This window comes from Ambystoma mexicanum, chromosome 14 (genome assembly GCF_040938575.1).
Source record: "Ambystoma mexicanum isolate Mex_15411 chromosome 14, UKY_AmexF1_1, whole genome shotgun sequence".
Lineage (NCBI taxonomy): Eukaryota > Metazoa > Chordata > Amphibia > Caudata > Ambystomatidae > Ambystoma > Ambystoma mexicanum.
The window spans coordinates 480,333,711-480,353,802 of NC_090940.1; the positions used below are offsets into that span (position 1 = coordinate 480,333,711).

Sequence of the window (20,092 nt, forward strand, 5' to 3'; positions counted from 1 at the left end):
GCATTGGAAGCTGCCGCAGGATCTGCTATCGGACCCGGTGATGGGAGAGGCTATAAGAAACAACATATCAGAGTTCTTCGAGCACAATGACACAGGTGACGTCCCACTGGGAACAGTATGGGAGGCGTTCAAGACAGTAACCCGGGGACATATGATAGCTCTGAAAGCCACTAGGGACAAACAACGGCACGGATGGGAATGAGAACTGGAAAAGAAACTAACAGATTCGAGAAGAGCTATTGACCCACCCCACCAGGAACCTAAAGAAGGCAATGAGACACACGCAGGGGCAATTGGAACTCCTCCGTAACAAAAAGGCAGAGAAATCCCTCCTTTACCTCAAGCAAAGATTCTACATCAAAGCCAACAAGGCAGATGGATATCTAGCAATACGACTCTCATCGAAGCAAAAATCCATGACCATTCTAAACATCAAAAACTCACAAGGAGAGACGCTAACACGCACCAAAGATATAGGGGAAACATTTAAGGTATTCTATCAAAAATTATACGCAACAGGGCACCCAGATGAGGAAGACCAAGATAGATTCCTGCAGTCACTCCCCCATCCCAAAAATACCAGAAGACTCCAAATTAGCACTAGATACCCAGATAACGGAAAATGAAGTGAAGAAGGCAATAGATGATCTTCCATATAACAAAGCACCAGGCCCGGATGGCTTCACGGCCCCCTTTTTATATAAAAATATGCGGACATCCTAACCCCAAGTCTCACAAGATTGTTAAACACCTTCAAAGAAAAAGGGAATGTAACCCCATCCATGAATGAGGCAAAGGTACTGGTGTTCCATAAACCGGGTAAGGACCCCTCCCTCCCAGGTTCATATCGACCCATTGCATTGATAAATCTGGACTCTTAAGCTCTATATGAGAATTCTGGCGGCTAGGCTTTCCCCGCTACTACCCTCCCTAATAAACCCCAATCAATCAGACTTCATCCCGGGCAGGCAACCCCACGACCATCTTAGAAGGCTAATACATCTATTAGAAAAAATAAACTTTACACACGCCCCAGCAATGCTATCATCACTAGATGCCGAAAAGGCTTTTGACCGGGTGGAATGGTCCATACTCTTTAAAACCCTGGAACATGTGGTATTCGGGAACCAATACATATACATGGTCAAAGCCAAGTATATCTCCCCTTCGATAAGAATAGCGGTCAATGGGGAAGTCACAGAGAGGGTAAGGATCACTAGGGGAACAAAACAGGGATGCCCGCTTCCCCCCTCCTGTATACCATCTTTCTGGAGCCGCTACTAATCAAAATAAGGGAATCTATCCAAATTAAGGGGATTGAGATGGCAGGCAGACAACATAAGGTGATCGCCTATGCAGACGATATGCTTTTAGCGTTAGAGGACCCGGCGAAAACATTGCCATATACCTTACAAGTAGGAGAGGCATTTGGGGACATCTCGGGCCGGAAAATCAATGGGAAAAAAACGGAAATTCTTCACTTAGCGGGGAACAGAGAAACACTGGAAAAGTAGGTGGGATCAATAGGCCTAAAAATAGCGGAAGAGGGGATAAAATATTTGGGTATAAACCTCACGCACAGGGTGGACGCACTATACAAACGGAACTACCCCCCCATTACTTGCCAGAGTGAAAAAAGACCTGGAAAGATGGTGCCCGCTAAACATTTCCTGGTGGGGGAGAATCCGATCGGTGAAAATGAACACTCTCCCCAAGCTGTTGTACTACTTTCACGCCCTCCCAATAACAATCCCTAACTCCTTCTTTAAGGCGCTGGCTGTCTCATTGTTTATTTGTAACAGGAAGCCCCCACGTCAGAGAGGGTGGACTATCACTCCCACATTTCAAAAACTATTGTCATGCGGCGCAGCTACGGGTCCTGAAAGAATGGCTGGGGGATGACCAACAAACGATCTGGGTGACCCAGGACAGGGCGGTCGCTAGAACCCCACTGGAAGACGTCTCATGGAAACTCAAGCAACATAGACACTCAAACCTCTGAATTAGTGAGATCATGAAAGCCACATCGAATGCCTGGGACGAACAAACGTGGAATGGCAACATGACCACGGCGGTAACTGCCCCATTCACACCCATATGCAGGAACCCTCAATTCCCACCAGGTCTAGAGCACGGGGTCTTCGAGAAATGGGAAGAGGCAGGGTGCAGAAAAATAGGAAATGGGGGAAATCTTCCAGGACAATGAAGTAATATTTTCAGAATGCAAATCCATGTGGAATTTCACAATGGCGGACAGGTACAAATAAGAAAAGCTCAGACACTGGTTAAGAATGCCAGAAATAGCGCAAGCGGCGTCCAGGGAACTGACCACATTTGAAAAGTACCTCCTTACCAACTCAGGGGACAAGAAGCTAGTCTCTACACTCTACAATTTCATCAATACACAGGATGAGGAACTAAAATGGGCCTACATGAAAAAATGGGAAAGAACACTGGGGGAAGAAATCACAAACCAACAGTGGCAGGCGTTGTGGGCAGACATCCCTAAACTAACACGAGCAGCCCAGACCGGGGAAATGTGGATAGAAAATAGTCACCCAATGGCATTTCACACCCGAGAGGCTCAACATGTACCCGAAAACGGCTGACCGCTGCCGGAGAGGCTGCTCAGACAACTGGCACGTGGAGGCATATCTGGTGGGACTGTCAAGGGGTCAAAGGCTTCTGGACAGAATTGATTTCGGAAATGAAAAAGATGTTTCCAGAAGCGGATCAACTAGGGGAGAAAGTATGGCTTTGCGGATTGAAAGAGCAACAAGCCAAGAGGTATACCAAGGCGCAATGGAGAAGTTTCATGGGCTTGGTCATAGTGGCTTGGGCAACAATCGTACAGAACTGGAAGAAGCAAGACCCAAAAGGTCTGGTCACAAATGACCATGGAAAGGATCACGCACAATTTACATGGATCAAAGGACTCCTTCATGAATAAATGGAGGGGTCGCGGGGGTTATAGAATATCTACAATCTGACTATATGGAACAATGGTGTCCACACAACATTAGAATAACGGACATATTCACCTCATAGTCAGTCCCGAGAACAATTGAAATAAAGAGAACTCTTCTGGAGGGGGGCGGGTAAGGGAGGGGGGCGACTTTTGCGGAGTAAAGTTGGTACAATGTAATATGTTAATACTGTGAACAATAAAAATAAGTTTAACAAAAAAAAGTGCTGGGGCTCTCTTAGGTAGAGGAGTTGGCACATTTGTGAGAATTCTCCCTAACAATCTCAAAGGCTTGCAGCCATCTTCGCTGGGCTCACCAGCGCCCCAATCCTGCATACTGACACTATCCTATTTTGCTGGGATTTATGCATTTTGCCCTACTCCAGTGATTGTATATTTTATAGCTTTCATTTAGTCATGCGATATTGATATGATGTTAGTGTAGAGGGGGAGCCAAGTACCTCTACCACCTCGCCCATATTGCCTATATGTTGGGAGTCCGGATGCGTAAACCGAGCGGTACCAGTGAAAATACTGATGCCTAGGCGAATCCTGGAGGCAAGGTTCCCATTGAGAAAACCGTACTTGCATAAAAGAAAATATGATGGCTGTTTGAATTAAATCCCAGAAGAAGCAGAGCAAATGAATGGTCAAGACTGATGATGTCACACAGCTGAGCTGATGTGCCTAGAAACGATGTAGAGACTAGAGAATGCAGATATTTTATAAGGCATCAAGGATGAGTGACCTCTTGGGATCAAGGTGAAGAAGCTTATGCCATAAAATGGATGAAGTTATCAAGTCAGTTAACACGTGTACGGATGCAAAAGAAACGCAAGCAGACCAAGTATTCTTGAGGCTAGCTTTTTAGTGAATAGATTGCGGCATTCACCAATATATGCATATATGCATAAAGAGTAAAAGATGGATGATTCCACTAAGTGTTATAGGCAGAGTTGTACTAAAAGAAAGGCCTCGTCTCAGTGTGTCGGAGTAAGAAAACACATGAATTAAGTGAATCTCAAAGGCGAGGCTCGATGAGCCATGAAGCCAGGGTCTTATCAGGCTGAAGTTAACTAGCATTGGATACAAATTGTGGGAAAGAACAAAACTCCTGTTCAAAAGAAACAAACAAGGAAGACATCAGAAGTCTATTAAAAAATTGTATTTTAAAGACAGTGGGGGCTCAAAATCATTGTCTTCAGTTACGTGGAAGGATGAAGTTGGACGAGCATGATGCTCACACCTACGCATGAGGGCAAAGCGTGCCTTCACTCCCCCCGATTCTGCACAGTACAGAACAAATTCAAGGCTGAGCTTCAAAGACTAATGGACTACGTTGACCACGGAGGTGATGATAAATTGTTATGCTAATTGGTGGGAAGCTGGGGTTAAGATGAGCTCACCAGCACCTGGAGGTCCAATCTGCGTGCTGCTAGACATGGGTTGAAAATTGACAAAGGTTAGAGTGCCAACCAATTGTAGAGGACAGCCTAATTAAGGGTCCTATAGTTGTGTAGCCAATAGGATGTTGTTTATTTAGTGACGTCATAGTGGCCATTTTGAAGGGAGGGCTTAGTTGCCTCACCTGATAAGAAACCTATCACTTTAACTCACTATCCCATACTAGTATAGAACATACTTAGATGTTCACTAAGAGCATATCACAGTTGCGATTAGGTTTGTGTACTTTGCCACCTAGGATCACGTTGGTAGTGACATAGGTCAATGATATGTTTTTGATAATATAAGCTGTTTTTTTATGAAACTCGTCGAGTAAGAGGATCGAGCGAATTTGTTGATGTTCGTTGTGCTCCTTTTCAATTGTCTAAAACAAGAAGTTATCCTTTTGCCAACTACCTGAGTAGTTTTGATTATTGATGTTTGAGTAACGTCTGCATCCCCATCCATCTCCAGGGTAATTGCTACTCATCTTAAAGGGCTGAGGTTATTCTGTTTAATAGGTTATTTATAACGTGCTTAATACCCAGTGGTTTCTGAGCGCAGACCCGGGGAACAAACCTGCATTGCTCCATGTAGTCTTGCTTCCAAGGCGAGCACGTTGCCTGTGAGCTATCCTTCCAAGTCATATTACCTGCCAATAGTCATTTTTCCTAGTATTAGATGCTCATAAATAAATACATATTTTTATAACTGATTGTCTAAGTGTGGTCTTTTACTTTTCACAGTTTACTCATTGAGGAATCTTTGCCAGGCTCACCCCTCCTGAGGCTAGGCTTTGACCACTTGCCTTGCTACCTTGAACTGGTTTGGCTACAGCTCCCCGAGTTGTCCGTCACTAAACTAGGTTGGCGTTCTATGCATCTGTCCACCAGTCCATAGTAAAGAAAATCAGTCCAGCGATGGCCATCACACACAGACAATGGGAGGTGTCCTTCCAATCGTGGTTGTAGAAGTCCTTCCAGGACAGGATCCCTTGAAGCTGGGTGGCTGAAAGTCAGTTGAAGGTGATTTATACCACTAGCTGGTGACCACTAAAGTTCTGGCTGCAAATGCAGAGCTGTGACTTTTCTAGCGAGGTAGCCCACTGGGGAGCTGGCCAGGACAACTTGTGGTCCATGGACACTTCCGATGTCTCAGGACGGCCGGATCCTCTGGAATGCATAGAGACTGGTTGGTCCCACCAGTCTAAGGATCAAAGCACCACTTGGGGCCTTTGCAGATCAGATAGTCAATCAGGGCTTCACTGGGCAGAATGCAGGAAGGGGGATGCTGGCCCTCTTCGGAAGTAGTCTGAGGATCTTAAGTCGGCTGTTCTTCTACACAGGATACTTGGCTCCTACACTGATCTGAAGAAATTACTGCAGGAGTCCTTATGCTAAATCCGGGCTGGAAAGAAGTCCAAGCCCACCAATGTTAAGAATCTGCTCCATTCAAAGAGCCAGCATTGAGCCAATTGGGGACCACTGTGAGAAGAAAGCCAAAGAACAGGTGACAATCTCATGGCATGGCCATAGGGCTCTAGCCACGCTTAGTAGCCAATCTCGGTAAACGTGAATGTACATGCTAAAAATACTGCAAAAATTGTAAAAAGGTTATTGCTACCACCAGCTTTTCTTTATGGCACATATAAAAGTAACCACAAATCCCAAGTGTAAAAGACTAGGGTGATTCAAAAGTATCCCCACTGGACTGCATTGTAAGATGCTGTGTGTACTCTTATAAGTTTTGAAAAAGGGAGAAGTAGTTGCAAAAGGCCAGAGGAGTGAATCTAAATGCTTCACTTCCCTGTAAAAAATGTCAGGACAGGTTAAAAACTAATTGTAAACAGCTTAGTGGTCCATAGAATATGGAGAGCAAGTTGCCTAAAGAGTGAGCTTTCCCAACAGATCTGACTGGAAGAATCCTTGCACCCACAGCTCCTGGGCACCGCTAACTGGAACCAATGGTGGGGAAAACCTACCTCCAGTGCCCTCCTCTTCCAGCCCCTTCTACCCCCCACCTTCCCCATATAATCTATAAGCCTGTATCTGGAAGAGTAACGGTATAATGTTACCTACCTGTAACTTTGAATATCTTCTGGAGCATTTCACCAACACAACTCTTCCCACATCTGCCCCTTTTCCTAAGAAGAAGCTTTGTGACTTTTAGACACAAGGCCCCATACATCATAGGTATTTGATTTATAAAGTTAGGGTATAATTCCTGTGAATCGACTTCATTCTACTGCATCACTACTTACCTTACCTGCTTAACTGCATTTCGAAGAACCTCCTGTGTAAATTGAATTGTGTGTTTCACTGTGTGGACTCCTTTTGGACCCCTGACCCCACTCACTTTCTCCTGCGACTAAGCCTTGACCACTCTCGATGGTTACCTTGATTTGGTTTTGGCTAACCTCCGAGTTCCCATGTTCACCATAACTATGGTGGTGTCCTAAAATGTGATCTGATGCACTTTCAAACTATGCTCTATTTTTTTTTTATAAATTGTTTTTTCAACTTTGGAACTTGATTGATTTAATATTACCTTTGGCTTTATAATGTGCTTAGGTTGAATACTAAATAGGTTATATTTGGTACACTACCCCCCCCCCCACCCGTCTCCCCCCTACTAGATATGTCTTGATCTATTCAAAAGATTTCAAGATCATTATAATTGGAATATTTATCAGTCCTTAAGCTGCAGAACTATTGTTCCTGTTGTGTAACTGAGGCTTAGGAAAGGTCTCATTTATAGCTATGAGTTTATTGCATCTACTTTTTTACTTGTTTTTATAGGGAATGGCCAAATCCAGTACTATTGAAACAGCCAGAAGAATGCAATCTAAATTTGCCTGTATGGGACCCAAGGGTGAGTTTCTTTTAATTCTATTGCTTTCTATTTGATTGGGGACATGCATTCTTGATTGAAACCAGTGTTTGTATAATTCCGTAAATATTTGTATACACAGATAATTTGACAATAGTCTATCTGTGACCTGAAATCAACAATCATGCATGTTTCCTGTAGTTCCATTGGAGCTAGTTTTACAAAGATTTCCTTCAGTTCTGTGTGGGGCACAGAAAAACAAACGCACACCTAATTTCCAGGGCTTTTCCTTAGATGCCAGACTGTACCAGGGATATCTGTGACGTAGTCAAAGCTGCACTCCTAGGAGGGGGGAACTTTGGGGGGGGGGTGGGGTACTGTTGTAAATTGTAGTTTAATTGAGTTGGGCCTGCCACCAGTCAGTGAGCGGCACAGTCAGCGCGAAAGATGGTCATCTACTTGGAGAAAGGTCTATAGACCTCTTTGGAGCAATTTGTCCTGGGAGTTGCCATTCCCCAAGAGCTTAGGTTTCATCACCAGTCCTTTGAGAATGGGGTCACTGAGGAGAGGCTGGTGAAACAATCTGCTATGGATACAGCTTAGCAGCTCTCACTTGTTTGTTTGGGACATTAAACTAACGCGCCCCTTAACACCCTCTCACCCAAACCCTCAGCTGTGGAAGGAGGAGGAGGAGGGGGGGGAGGGGGGTAGGAGTAGCACTCAAAGGGATGGTTGTCCAGGTCTAGTAGGTTTAACCTTCAAAAAAGGCCATCTGCATTACCATGTGTTAGTATTGTTATGAAAGATTAACTTTTTGCAACATTCCCTCCATAGTTTACTATGGAACCCCATTATTTTTTCTGTTGATCCTGTCCTATCAATTCTGGGAAACTGTTTCCCTTTTAAATTCTTGTATTTTTACATTGCACACAGCACCTTACAGTGCAGTGGGATTCTTTTTACACTTGGGATTTCTGGTTTTATATCTGCTTTAAGCAAGATGGTGGCAATAGTGTATTTTACTGTTTTAGCATTATTTTTGGTGTGCATATTCGGGTTTACTGTGTGTGGCTACTAAATGGGGATAGTGCCCTAAAATGGCCATGCCACAAGATTTTCGATAGTTTATCCATGTAGTAGTTGGGCCTTCTTGGTCAGGAAAGTCCTTATAAGGTCATGTACTTGCGGCTGCATTTGCGTGCTACCGAGCCTGTTTGTGTCTCAGCCTAATGACCGAAGGACGACTTCTGTAGTGGCCCAGCACCTCTCCAGTGAATGCCCCAGTGAACTCCTGCTCCTATGCTTGATCTCCGAAGAGACTATTCTGTGCTTCAGTCCTTGGACAAGTGAGACCAACTAAATGTCTTCTCAAGGATCCAGCTGTTGGGTAAGAATTGGTGCAGTCACACTGTGTGAGACTACACTACACAACACTTACCTGCTTGGTATTAGGTAACCCACCTTTTGGTATAGTTCTGTACTACACATGTTGGTATAGGTCTGTACTACACACGTTGGTAGTTTGGCTGTGCAGCCAGGCTTATCTCAAAAGGCGTACATGTGAGCTGTACAGATGAAATCAGTCCATACAAGTAACATTTACACTCTCAAGGTTTCAGTTATAAATATTGACATGTTTTTGTTAACCCCTTAAGTGCCAAGGACGAGGTATCTCGACCTTGGGCTTGGGATTACCTCCAGGTTGCCAAGGAGGAGATAGCTTGTCCTGTTTTGTGTGATCCAAACCCCGGGTTATGTGAGGGGGAGGTTCCTCCTCACTGCCCGGGGGCTGGATTACCTTCAGTTTCACGTCTGAGTGCGTAATGCACACCGACGTGAAAGTAATTTCACTGCGGCAGCCATTTCGGGCTGCTGCGGTGAAAGAGAAGGTGAGTGCCCTTCTTCCTCTCCCTCGATCTCCGGCTGTATTTCAAGCCGGAGATTGAGGGAGGTGTCAATGGAAAGGGGAGTTTCTCCTGTATACGACACCTTTTGTGAAAGCATTGCTGGGCGCGTATCGGGCGCAGATCGGTCGATCCATGCCCAGCATTGCCCACTAGAACACCAGGGATTTGTTTTGAAAGTGGGGGGGGCTGCTTACTGTAAGCAGCCCTCTGCCCCCACCCCACAAAGCATGTATATGGATAACCCTGGGGGCAGATGGCTGATCTGCCCCCATGGAAGGGGGCAAATTGGAGAAAAAAAACAAACAAAAAACAAAGATTTGTGTGGGGTTGGGTGGCCCTCTCCACCTCACCCCAAGGGGAAATGTAGATTTCTGCCCCCAGGCAGGAGTACATGAGGTGGCCCCCCATCAAATTGGGGCAGAGGGAGGCCACCAGGAAAGTGTGGGCAGACCCTCAAAGGATGGGGCCTGCAGGTTACGGGAAAAAGTCATTGGTTTTGGGGAGAGTGCCCCCCCCCCACTAGACCACCAGGAAATTGTTTTTATGGAAAGGGATGCCCCCCCCCCAAAATGGACTGGGGGTTGTTATGCAGCCTTCCCTGGGGGAAGTTATCTGCTCCTAGGAAGGGGCATCTGACCCCAGGGAGGGCTGCATGAGATGCCCCCCCTCTTATCCGCCAGCAGGGAGGGTTGATTCAGATGCCCCCCCCCCTTGCATTTGGTGTGGCGGGAGAGGGCCCACCCCCCTTACTTTAGAAAATTCCCCAGAGGTTTAGGGTGCCCCTCAGCCCCCCCCTTAAGTGTAGTGTACCATTTTCATTTTTTTTTTTGTTTACCCAACTCCCCTTGTCGCAGATGGGCACAATAGTGCTGCATTCTGCCCCCAGGGTGCCCAAACCTTACTGCCCCACCCACTGGGGGCCCTCTTACAGATTTTTTGGTGGCCCTCTCCCCTGCAGCCCAAATGGAGGGGGGGTGTACCTCACGCAGCCGTTCGTAGGAGGCCCAGGGAGGCCTACATGAGGTGCCCCCACCCATTTGGGGTGAAGGGGGAGAGGGCCACCACAAAATGTAAATTTAAATCGTCCCTGGGCAGTGGGGGCCAGTTTCTGGCCATGCCTGGGCTGGTTTGGAGAACAAAAAATGGAAGAAAAAAAAATACACTTTTTTTTTCTTCTCACAATGCCTTTCATCCTTCTTAGTTCGATGAGTATCAACACAGGTTGGGTGATATTGTATGCATATTTGTTCTATAAAAAAGAGCTTAAGCGTACATGCTATACAATAACATATCATTTGGCCTTGGACGTCTGCTTGGATTCACAGTAATTTAGTGTACTTAAGAACAATGCTATTTGATGCCACTTCCTGTTTTGTCATCACTCCCGGGATGTTACTTTGGGGTGGGGTCAAATGACATAATTTCCGGTGATATCAGAGGTCAAGGGTCATGAGGCGAGGGGTGGGCCACCTTTTCTGAGGCCAAGGGTGGGCCACTTTTTTTTGGGTGACCGGGCCCAGTTCTTGTCCTAATCTCACCCTGCTGAGGGGGGAAAATGGCACACCAATGTGCCCATCAGGTGGGCTGTGGGGCACCCCAAACCGCCAGGGAATTTTCTAATGGGAAGGGGTGGTGGCCCCCTCCCCACCCACAATGGATTGGGGGCCATGTCATGCAGCCCTCGATGGGGGCAGATATGTGCTCCTAGGAAGGAACACCTGACCCCAGGGAGGAGTGCATGACAGCCCCCCCCCTTATTTGCCCCCAGGGAGGGCTACATGAGATGCCCTGCCCCTCCATTTGGTGGGAGAGGTGCACCCCCTTTACATTAAAAAAATTCTCCGGCGGTTTGGGGTGGTGGCTGAGGGACACCCTAAAGTGCAGCCTGCCATTTTAATTTTTTTTCTTTGTTTACCATTCTGTACATTCTGGGCCGATTCGCGCAAGTCAGACCTCTGCGGATTCCCACAGGTGTCCTCTTTTCAGAAATGCATGGGGTTCCTCGTTTTCCTTGGTGGCTTGGACACCCCAGGCTCAGATCTGTATGCTGTGTGCTTGAACAGAATCCAACAAAATCTGCTGTCCGAAAAGACTTGGGGTTGGCCGCGTATTCGGCTTTCCCCTTGGCGCCCAGGTAGCTGCACCCACACATGTGAGGTACCGTTTTCGTCGGGACACCTGTGGGAACGTGGAAAGGTATGACATTTGTTGCGTTTGCATGGTTTTCAAAACGTTTTGAACCATTTGCTGGTGCCCTTTGTCACACAACCCTTTCATTTCCCTAATGTGCCCTACATTTAGTCGCTGCTTTTGGCACCATACACTTGTAACCTGCACATGTCACCTGCCCTTGAAAAGGTCTGCCTGTGCTCTTTCAAAAAATGTATGCTTTCTGTTCCTCACCACGTTTGTTTTCCTGATTTACACATGCCAAGTACGTCTGTTCAGGCCGTAAGCAATAAAACTCCTGCGTACCATGGCTCAGTGTTTGGCTTGTGGTACTGCTTGTTTTGTGAAATACTACAAAATATGTGGGATTGCCTAACTGCAAGAGTTGGGGGTATGTAGCGGAGGTCATTTACCTGCTTTTTCCCCCAAACTATGGCATTTTCCCCTACCTAGTTGTTGCCTGACCTGCGCAAATCACTCCTTCCTAAACTTGGAATTGTGTCGTCTTTTCAGAAATGTATGCCTTTCTGTTCTCCAATTCGGCTTTTCTTCCATTCTGTCCAGGCATGTCCAATTGGCAAAAATTTCCAAAATCTCCTACCTCACAAAACGGTTGATAATCACATCAAAATACATTTTTTTCGTTTCCACTCAACCTGGTCTTGAAAGCCAGGAAATTGGGGAATTCAGCACAGCAAACCATTTGTTACCAGCTCTTACAGGGAAAAAAAACACAGGCTTCTTTTTACATCATTTTATTGGCATGATTTGAAAAAACTCAACATTTTAGCCCTTTGTTTTTTTTTCCCCTCTCACCCCCTACAGCAACCTAGGATTCCTGGGTGGCGTTACGACTGCCTACATGTGGGGGGAAAAAAGGGGCCAAATTTGGCCGAGATATCTCATGTAACAAAGTTACAAAGCATTGAATGGCGACATACCGAAATCACCAAAAAAGGCCTTAGCACTGGGGGAGGGGGAACCCACGGCACTTAAAGGGTTAAACAGTCTTTAAAAAGGCAATTGTAACAGTTCAAGCAAGCTTTGGAATCACTTTTGAAAATCAATAGTTGAATACCCTTTGGATATGCTGATCTCCTACACCCTGAAGGCACTTCAATAACAAGGATAGTATTGCATATATATATATATATATATATAACACAAATATACTTTTCAGATTCTGAGTTTCAGAAAGGAAGGGTTAAGGGAAGATAGAAAGGTTAGAAAATACTTTCTTATCAAGTGAGGACAGTTGGAATCTTCAAATGAAATCTAGGTAAGCTTTTCCCAGCAGTAAAAGTGTTAAACAAATTACAACCTATTGAAGGACATGAAATGCCAAAGTCAATGGATTCAGAAAGGTGCCTTTAGGGAGCTGGACAGCCAAAGTCTATTGGACAGAGTCTATAGTTCTGATGCACTTCTGGGATAAGAGTCTTTCACAAAGTCGGATAGTTGAGAAAATCACTGTTGGAACACAAGCTGTTAAGCCTGTTCAAAAGGGAGTTAAAATCAACTTGGAAAGTTAACCAGGTGCCAATCTCAAGTGAGAAAGCATAATTTAAGGCGAGAAGGTAACTACCGCCTGCCCAAGAAGTTACTCTGGTTAGAAGAAAAGTGGTCCAGCTTATGTCGTCTTGCTACAGCCAAGCAGACACTGGTTTCTGAGCCTCAGTCGTGGGGACAAGAGGGAGGACGTCTGGAGGGCTCCTGCGGCAGTACTCTGGAAGGACATCAGCAGCTACTTTTCGATTCAGCAGCACTTTGTGTTTTCAGTGCCTCGCAAACAGCACTGATGCAGATCGAATATCTTTGGTTGGACTTTCCTTGCTCCCTCTGTCCTGGGCTCTGCTGAGGGGACTCTGGATCAGGATTTCCTGTTTCTGGAGTGTCCCTAGGAGGCTCCTGGAGCTTTTGACCCGATTTGTTCCGCTGCAGACATTGCAGTCGGTTATGGACACTTGGCCCCTGGCATTGGCTTTTGCAGTAACGGAGAGGCACAGTGTTGAGGAGAAATCTCAGAAATGTGCCAATTCCCTTCTACCTTAGAGACCCCTAGCTCTTCTTGCTGGACTTTAGGACTTCTTTAATTTATATACTGGGGAGAGTGAGACCTTTTTCCCACACACTCAGGCATTTTTGTTTAATTTGAAGTCTGCCGTTCTTGTGACTTTGGAGTCTGACAAACCCCATAGGCATCATCTTTACATTGTGACCGCACCTTCAGTGCAGTGCCACAGGGAAGTCTTAGATTTCCCAAAGGTTTAAATACATTCTCTTGGTGAACTACTGTTTCCAAGAGCAGTGAAGTGAATTTGACTTTACATTTTGTAACTTTCTAGACCCATCACACACTATTTTACAATACGGTGCTGGAGGGGTTATTTAGTATCCCCTTTTGTCTAGTTTCTCATGTAACATTTTTGTTAGCCTTTCTGCAATTAATGGCTGGTGGCAGTGATGTTTCTACCGCTGGCTCCAATTGAAGCTGCAGTAAAGCACCCATGGGTGCCCATTTTGTCAAAATGGCCCCAGTCGTCTTTTTTTGCCATTTCTGGTTGGAAAGGTCCTTCTTGAGATTTACTCTGCATGCCAAACCAGGTTTGGTTCCTTTGTTTGTTTTGTCTTTGGCTGGATTCACCAGTGAAGCTTGCCTCAGGCTCGAGTGTGTCTGGCAGGTGCAGGAAGTGAGGGAGGTGCCAGAAACTCACTGTGCTTAATCCCCTTGGTTACAGGAATGCACCCAAAGTGATTGGCTGGCTGGCTGGCTGTCCTTGAGGACATCCACCCTGCTGTGTGATTGCCAGCTAGGCTGTGAATGAATGAATGAATGAATGGGAGAAACCTGCCTAAATCGGTCTTTTTCTTGGAAGGCAGTCGACCATTGGACTAAGGAATCCGAAGAAGAACTTGGCAGAGATGCCTGCTGCAACTCCTGTACCGTTGATTTTCCCAGTGAAGCCCTGCTGCAGTGCTGAACCTCAGAATTTGCCTTGACTAGAGAAGCCCTGCAAGGAGGACTTCTCCCCTTTGGGTTGGTGGCATCAATCGACTGTCATGATCTCTGCTTCCAAAAGGTCAGGGTTTTCCCAACTCCCTTGGAAGCAGATCCATAACCCAGGTTCCGAGTGCCAACCAGTCCCAATTGGGACCTTTTGGACCCAGTCCTGGCGCCAGTGGCACCAGGCTCATAAATATGCCCAGTCCCAGCGCTGGAAGCGCCGGGCTCATAATGCTTGGGTGGACTTACCTGCAGCAGACCATGCTGCTTACTTGCCTGTCAGTTGAGCCTCTGATCCTCTTCTGTTTGGAACTACTTTTCCTGTTGGGTGGGGCAGGAGCCACTCCCTAGATTCAGAACACTGGAACTCTTCTGGAAAGCAGGAACTCTTTTCTTACCTAGGCGTGGCTGTGGAAGGAGGCACCTAAGCACTACAGGAGGCTATTTAAACCACACCCGATGGATGAATCTTGCTTTGCGTTATTCTGCATCCTCTGCAGCAGAACGTTCATCGTGTCTTCTGCATCTGATCCTGGGCCTAAGGAAAAAGGCTTACCATCCTGAATCCAGTCTTCAGCAACACCTAAAAAGACAAGAAAGAACAGGTTAGCATTACGGTCTTCAGTGACAGCTCTTCACTTACCTGTTCATCGGCTGTCACCAACGCCTCGCGCTGCATTCCGGCATCTGAAAGACAAAGGCTTACCTACTCTTCGTGCGCTCCGGAGGCCTTCGGCGCTGCATCCCGCATCTGAAAGACAAAACAAGGTGCGTTTAAAGACATTGGGGAACTTTAATACTCACGTGCCATTACTCCTTTCCACATCTAACCCAGTGGGTATTCCGGCACCCTGCAGCCGCTCCGAACTTGTACATGCAAAATAAAAAGACAGAGCGCATCGTGAAGCAGGCAACAAGCGCTTACTTACGTGCTTCCAGGCGCTTCTATTCATCACACGGGCTCCATCTTCAACTCACTTCAGCCCGTCATCCGCCATCGCCGTAACCCTACAAAAAAAGAAAAAACATCATTACTAAAGACTTTAAAGACATTAGAATTACTCGAAACTTACCATTCGTGCAGTAAACGACGGACAGCAGTCCTCTGAAGTCAAGAGGCCTGCTCTCCTTATCCAGTGAAGAAACTGGTTACAGCACCCTGCCCCGAGGCAGATGGAGAGCACGGCGTTCACTTACCTAAGGTGAGAGCGTTAACCTTTGGGGTTCTACAGGAGAAGAGAAAGGGAAGAAGAGAGAGACATTCAATAACCCAGTTCCTTAATCCCATATTTTCTATCTGCAGACATCTTACCCTTCAAGTCAGACATACAGTGCACAGAGGTCCAGCCCAAAGAGCCAGCCGTGTGTTACACATCACCTTTGCAGATACGGTATACGCCCAGTCAAGACCGGCGCCTCTACGGGAATCGGGTGAGCGTTACATCGACCCAAAGACAAACTCTGAAAATCCTCTCGGAACTGGCTGTACTTCCAATTGCTGCTGCAGGAACCAAGTGCCAGGGAGAGGAAGACAAGAATAGAGTGTCGTCTTTAAGTCAGACCCGAGCTCCAGGAAGATCCTCCGGACTCGCATGAAGCAGGACTGACCAAGCCTGAGGCACCTCAACAATGCTGGATCGCAGATGTGAGGAAAGTCCATAAGGTATCCGAGAAACGCGGCGTGCTATTTGTGAGAAGTGGAAACCAGATCAGTGGCACTTCGCAAAGTTTCCCCATTGCTGCCGCTGACCTTCAATTCATAGTGCAGGAGTCCCCAGACGTCCTCCCTCTTGTCCCCACGACTGAGGCAAGGAACAGGATTTGCAGACCTGCACAGGAACAGAAGCCAGCTGCTGGAACCAATTTCTTCAGACCTAAGGTACTTTAAACTAAGGGGTTGTCTACCTCCTTGTTGTGTAGCCTTACTAGCTCTCAGTTCAGACTTGTCTTGGTTGCTTTTGCAGAGTTGCTTGCAGCTTTGCCCCTCACAAGCCTCCCAGCTTGTGGCCCTACAGTGATTTCATCTTCTACAAAGACTTCTAAAACATTGTGCAAGACTTTTTACTTACCATCAAGAAGTGCGTCAGCTCACCAAGACTTTGCTCAATTAACATGGTCTGTCCTGCTCCCTGAAAGACTCTTGTATCCTCTGACTTTGTGCTTTAACTATCCCTCAACAAAAGTCACACATTCTATAACTTGTGTAGCTGGGAAAGGGTTAATTTACTTTGCATTGGTGGTTCAAAAGTACTTACCTGCTTTAAAATATTTGTTAACCATTGTTTTATTCCCCAACTATTTCCTTTTAACATCAAACTCAGTATTGCTCTAAATGTGCCAGTGATATATCAATGTCCAGTGTCCTAGTTATCTAAGTCTTCTCAGAGTGTAGGGAGTGTCTTTGTGCCATCCCAAATGGGTATCTACTGATTTATTGAAACTGTGTATTTTTGAAGTATATTTTTGGGTTACACATATTGATCCCTTCTAAAGAAGGCTTATTCAAACTGACAAATTTACACTCAAGGTTTCTAGATTAAACAATAATTAATTTGGATAATTTCCACTGTGAAATCTGTGCAACAACCCTACAGCTCAGATTGACCCCCTCTTGAGATAAGCCTGGCTGCTCAGTCACACTACCAACTTGTGTAGTACATGCTTATACCAAGGGTTGGGTTAACTATTGCCAAGAGAAAAAGGCTGGTGCACTCTCCCACAGGGTACTGCATACAATCTTGCCTAACAAACAGCAAGTCGGTGTTGCGCCAAAGTGGAGTCCGTCTCGGGGTTAGTTGGTGCCACTAACCCAAGAGAAGTCCTTCCGTCTGGAGCTTCTCTGTTGATACAAAAGAGGTCAGCTCAGCAACAGGGCTTCACCAGTACTTCGTGGTCCATGAGGTTGCTGCAGACTTCGCTTCATGTTTTCTGCTTCTGATATTTCTTCCAGTGGTCCACTCTGCCCCTAGTCCCAAACCCCTAGCCTTTGAAGGCATGCGTCCCCAACAGCACGATCCTCCCCGCAATGAGAGACAATAAAGGACTCTCCCAAATCTGGAATAAAGCCAGGACAGAGTGCGGGTGAGCTTAAATGGGAGTTTATCGATTAGAATAGGGCATGCAAAGAACTCTGCAAAACTCTGAGAGCGCTCTGTCTGACAATAGCAAAGACAGGCGTATATATTTACAAAAAACGTCATAAGAACCTACACACTATAGGGGGCACAAGTTCAATGGGATTGGGTGGCGACGACTAACTATAGGTGCTGCTGCGATGTGGTTGGCTTTGGCTGGAAGACGTCACTGGTCAGCCTCGCGGGTTGGGCTGGGCCTGACAGGTTGGCTGGGTTCATCCGGGCGGTGTTGTTGTGCCATCGTGGCCAGTGTCAGAGATGAATGTCCTTTCCTGGCTTATTTGCCCTGGGCCACGCACACCGCAGTCATTCAGTCATTGCAATATTATCTTCTTTAGTAAATCTTCCAATAGGTTATTCTACAGGTTAATGCAACACAGGAGGAATGTACCTTGTGAGGGGTCTGGAGGTAATACGTCAGGACATGGTTACCAGTGTCCTGTTGACCGGGGCCATAGGTCGAGGGGCTAAGCTTCAGGGCCTGGGACGGGTGGTACAGGTCTTTCTGCCTTGTTAGAAGTTATGGATGTTCCGCTGTGTGTTGTCAAAGTGTTGGGTGTCCTGATTGCACAGGGCCATAAGTCTAAGATGATCCGGTGGGTTGTGGGGCTTACGGGGGGGCACCTTTTGGAAGCGTGTGTTCAGGCAGAGGTTTACTGCTGTGCTGTAAATAATGCAGGTGGCGGGCCGCGGCCTTGGGTGCTGCAGAGGGGGCTACAAATCTTTGAAGCGGCTCCAGTCTGGTTGGGGGAGGCGGAGTAGCGCAGCGCGGGCCTCTGCTCTCATGCCTTGGCAGCCTTCGCAGGGTGGGAGGGGGAATGGCCTTGCACGTATTTCACAAAGGTATCTCCCTCGTGTGTTGCCGATTTTAGGTAAAAACTTCACAAACATTTGACCACTCTATAATACTTATTCAAATCATTTTGAAACATGCATTTAAACTTTGCTGGATGTGTCTCGATTATACCCAGTCTGAGCACCTTATTCATTCACTATGTTTTAACAACTACAGTATTTAGTTATATGCATATACATTTGCAGTGAGTGAGGTAGTATTAGGGTTGGTGGAGTACATAGAAAGTAACCCGCCACTGTACGTGGCGGAGGTGGCACATGAGGGGCCTAGACATACACGTGTGACGAGTGCATTCTCGCACACTCTTCACATGTGTCCTTGGTATGGTTACATTCGTTTTCTTGTGTACTCTAGCAGCATCAGTTCAGTTGTGGTGCGGGACCGCGGGGCTTTCAGTGATACTTATGAAGAATAATCCCCCGGAAATGCTGTTATCATTTGCACACCCCTGCAGGGGTGTGGGTCCTTCACGGCTGGTGTCATGTACGATAATTACACAACTTCCTTTAGTAAGAGTGGTTGTATGGAGAGGATACATGTGTTAAAAAGTGGTTTCTTACATTCATATTTGGCTACCTGTCTGCTTTCAGCAGATGACCATTCTACAGATCTTCCCATCGCCCAGGCCTTGCTGACCGGGTCATTGTGGGAGCAGCGATACACTGCGGAAGGTGAACTGTTACACTGTTAATGTATTACGCTAGATCATGCCCGTCTTGTTCGTGGGAACGGGCTTGCAGCGGATCTACCATGGTGCTGCGGAGACAGGGAGGACTGAAACTTTCCGGAGGTGGGGGCCGCGCTACAGCACGCTGAGATCACACCATCTTTAGCAAACAAGAAATAGTTTCTGAGGCCTAGCTAAATTTAATACGTGCGGGCAATGTCTTCAGCAGGTGAGCCATCCACCACCTGGGCCCTGGTGGTAGGAGGGAACGCCCGATGAGCCATGGCCCTCACCCGGGGTGGAGATGTAGGCAAGGGGGGGGTCTTTTGGACCACTCCTCCCCTACATTTCCCCCCTTTCGTTACTTAAGTAACGAATACTTTAACTCCTCCAACCTTCTACACTCCACTTCGTCCATCACTGCCTCGTCCCATGCAGGTGTGCCTTTTATGGGCATCCATGCTCTGCACACCCCCCGTAAGCTTTCCCCTCTTCTGGCATATTCATCTGGGGTACAAGTCAGGTAGATACATCCGCCACCTCCCGCCAAGTCTACCCACACCTCCTGGTACCATTCTAATACACGGGGCTCTCTAATGGTGGTGTGCCATGCTTTATCTATGATATCTTTGTCGTGATAGATAGGCACTAGCTGATATCTTGGTGTGTCATCTGTTCCTGTTTGGACCTGTACTTCCTGCATGTTTTGTATTGTCCCACGGGTGTTGCTCATTGTCACCATCATCATTGCACCATTTGGTACTGCGTTAGCACAAACTCGAAGACCCACCTGGCACAGGCAAAAAATTAAAAGGAGGAACACCACAGCTGGCATCAAAAACTTCACAGGTGTTCCAAGCCATGAGGGGACCCAGGAGAAGATGTTATCGAACCATGTACGGTCTTCTGCTCCGCCTTCCATTTTCATTTTTTCTCCTAGGTTGTGGACTGCTTCGATCACATGGGACAGAGAGCCATTTTCTGCGTTTTCGGAAGGTACGAAAGTGCAGCAGGCACTTCCGATTTTTCGGCAAACACCTCCATCCAACGCCGTCAACAGGTCCAGGACATACCTGTTTTGCATGGTCATCAGTCGTAAAGCTCTTAGTTCCACTTTT

At 46.6% G+C, this 20,092-nt stretch overlaps 1 protein-coding gene across 5 annotated transcripts in view; it reads left to right on the forward strand.

The window, feature by feature from the left end:
* PAPOLA (poly(A) polymerase alpha) overlaps positions 1-20,092 on the forward strand; it is a 1,157,717-nt gene that overhangs the window by 169,179 nt on the left and 968,446 nt on the right. For all 5 annotated transcript variants that reach the window (XM_069637718.1, XM_069637721.1, XM_069637720.1 and 2 more), the window contains one exon: positions 7,207-7,279. In XM_069637718.1, the coding sequence (XP_069493819.1) occupies positions 7,207-7,279 (73 nt within the window). The remainder of the gene's footprint in view (positions 1-7,206; positions 7,280-20,092) is intronic.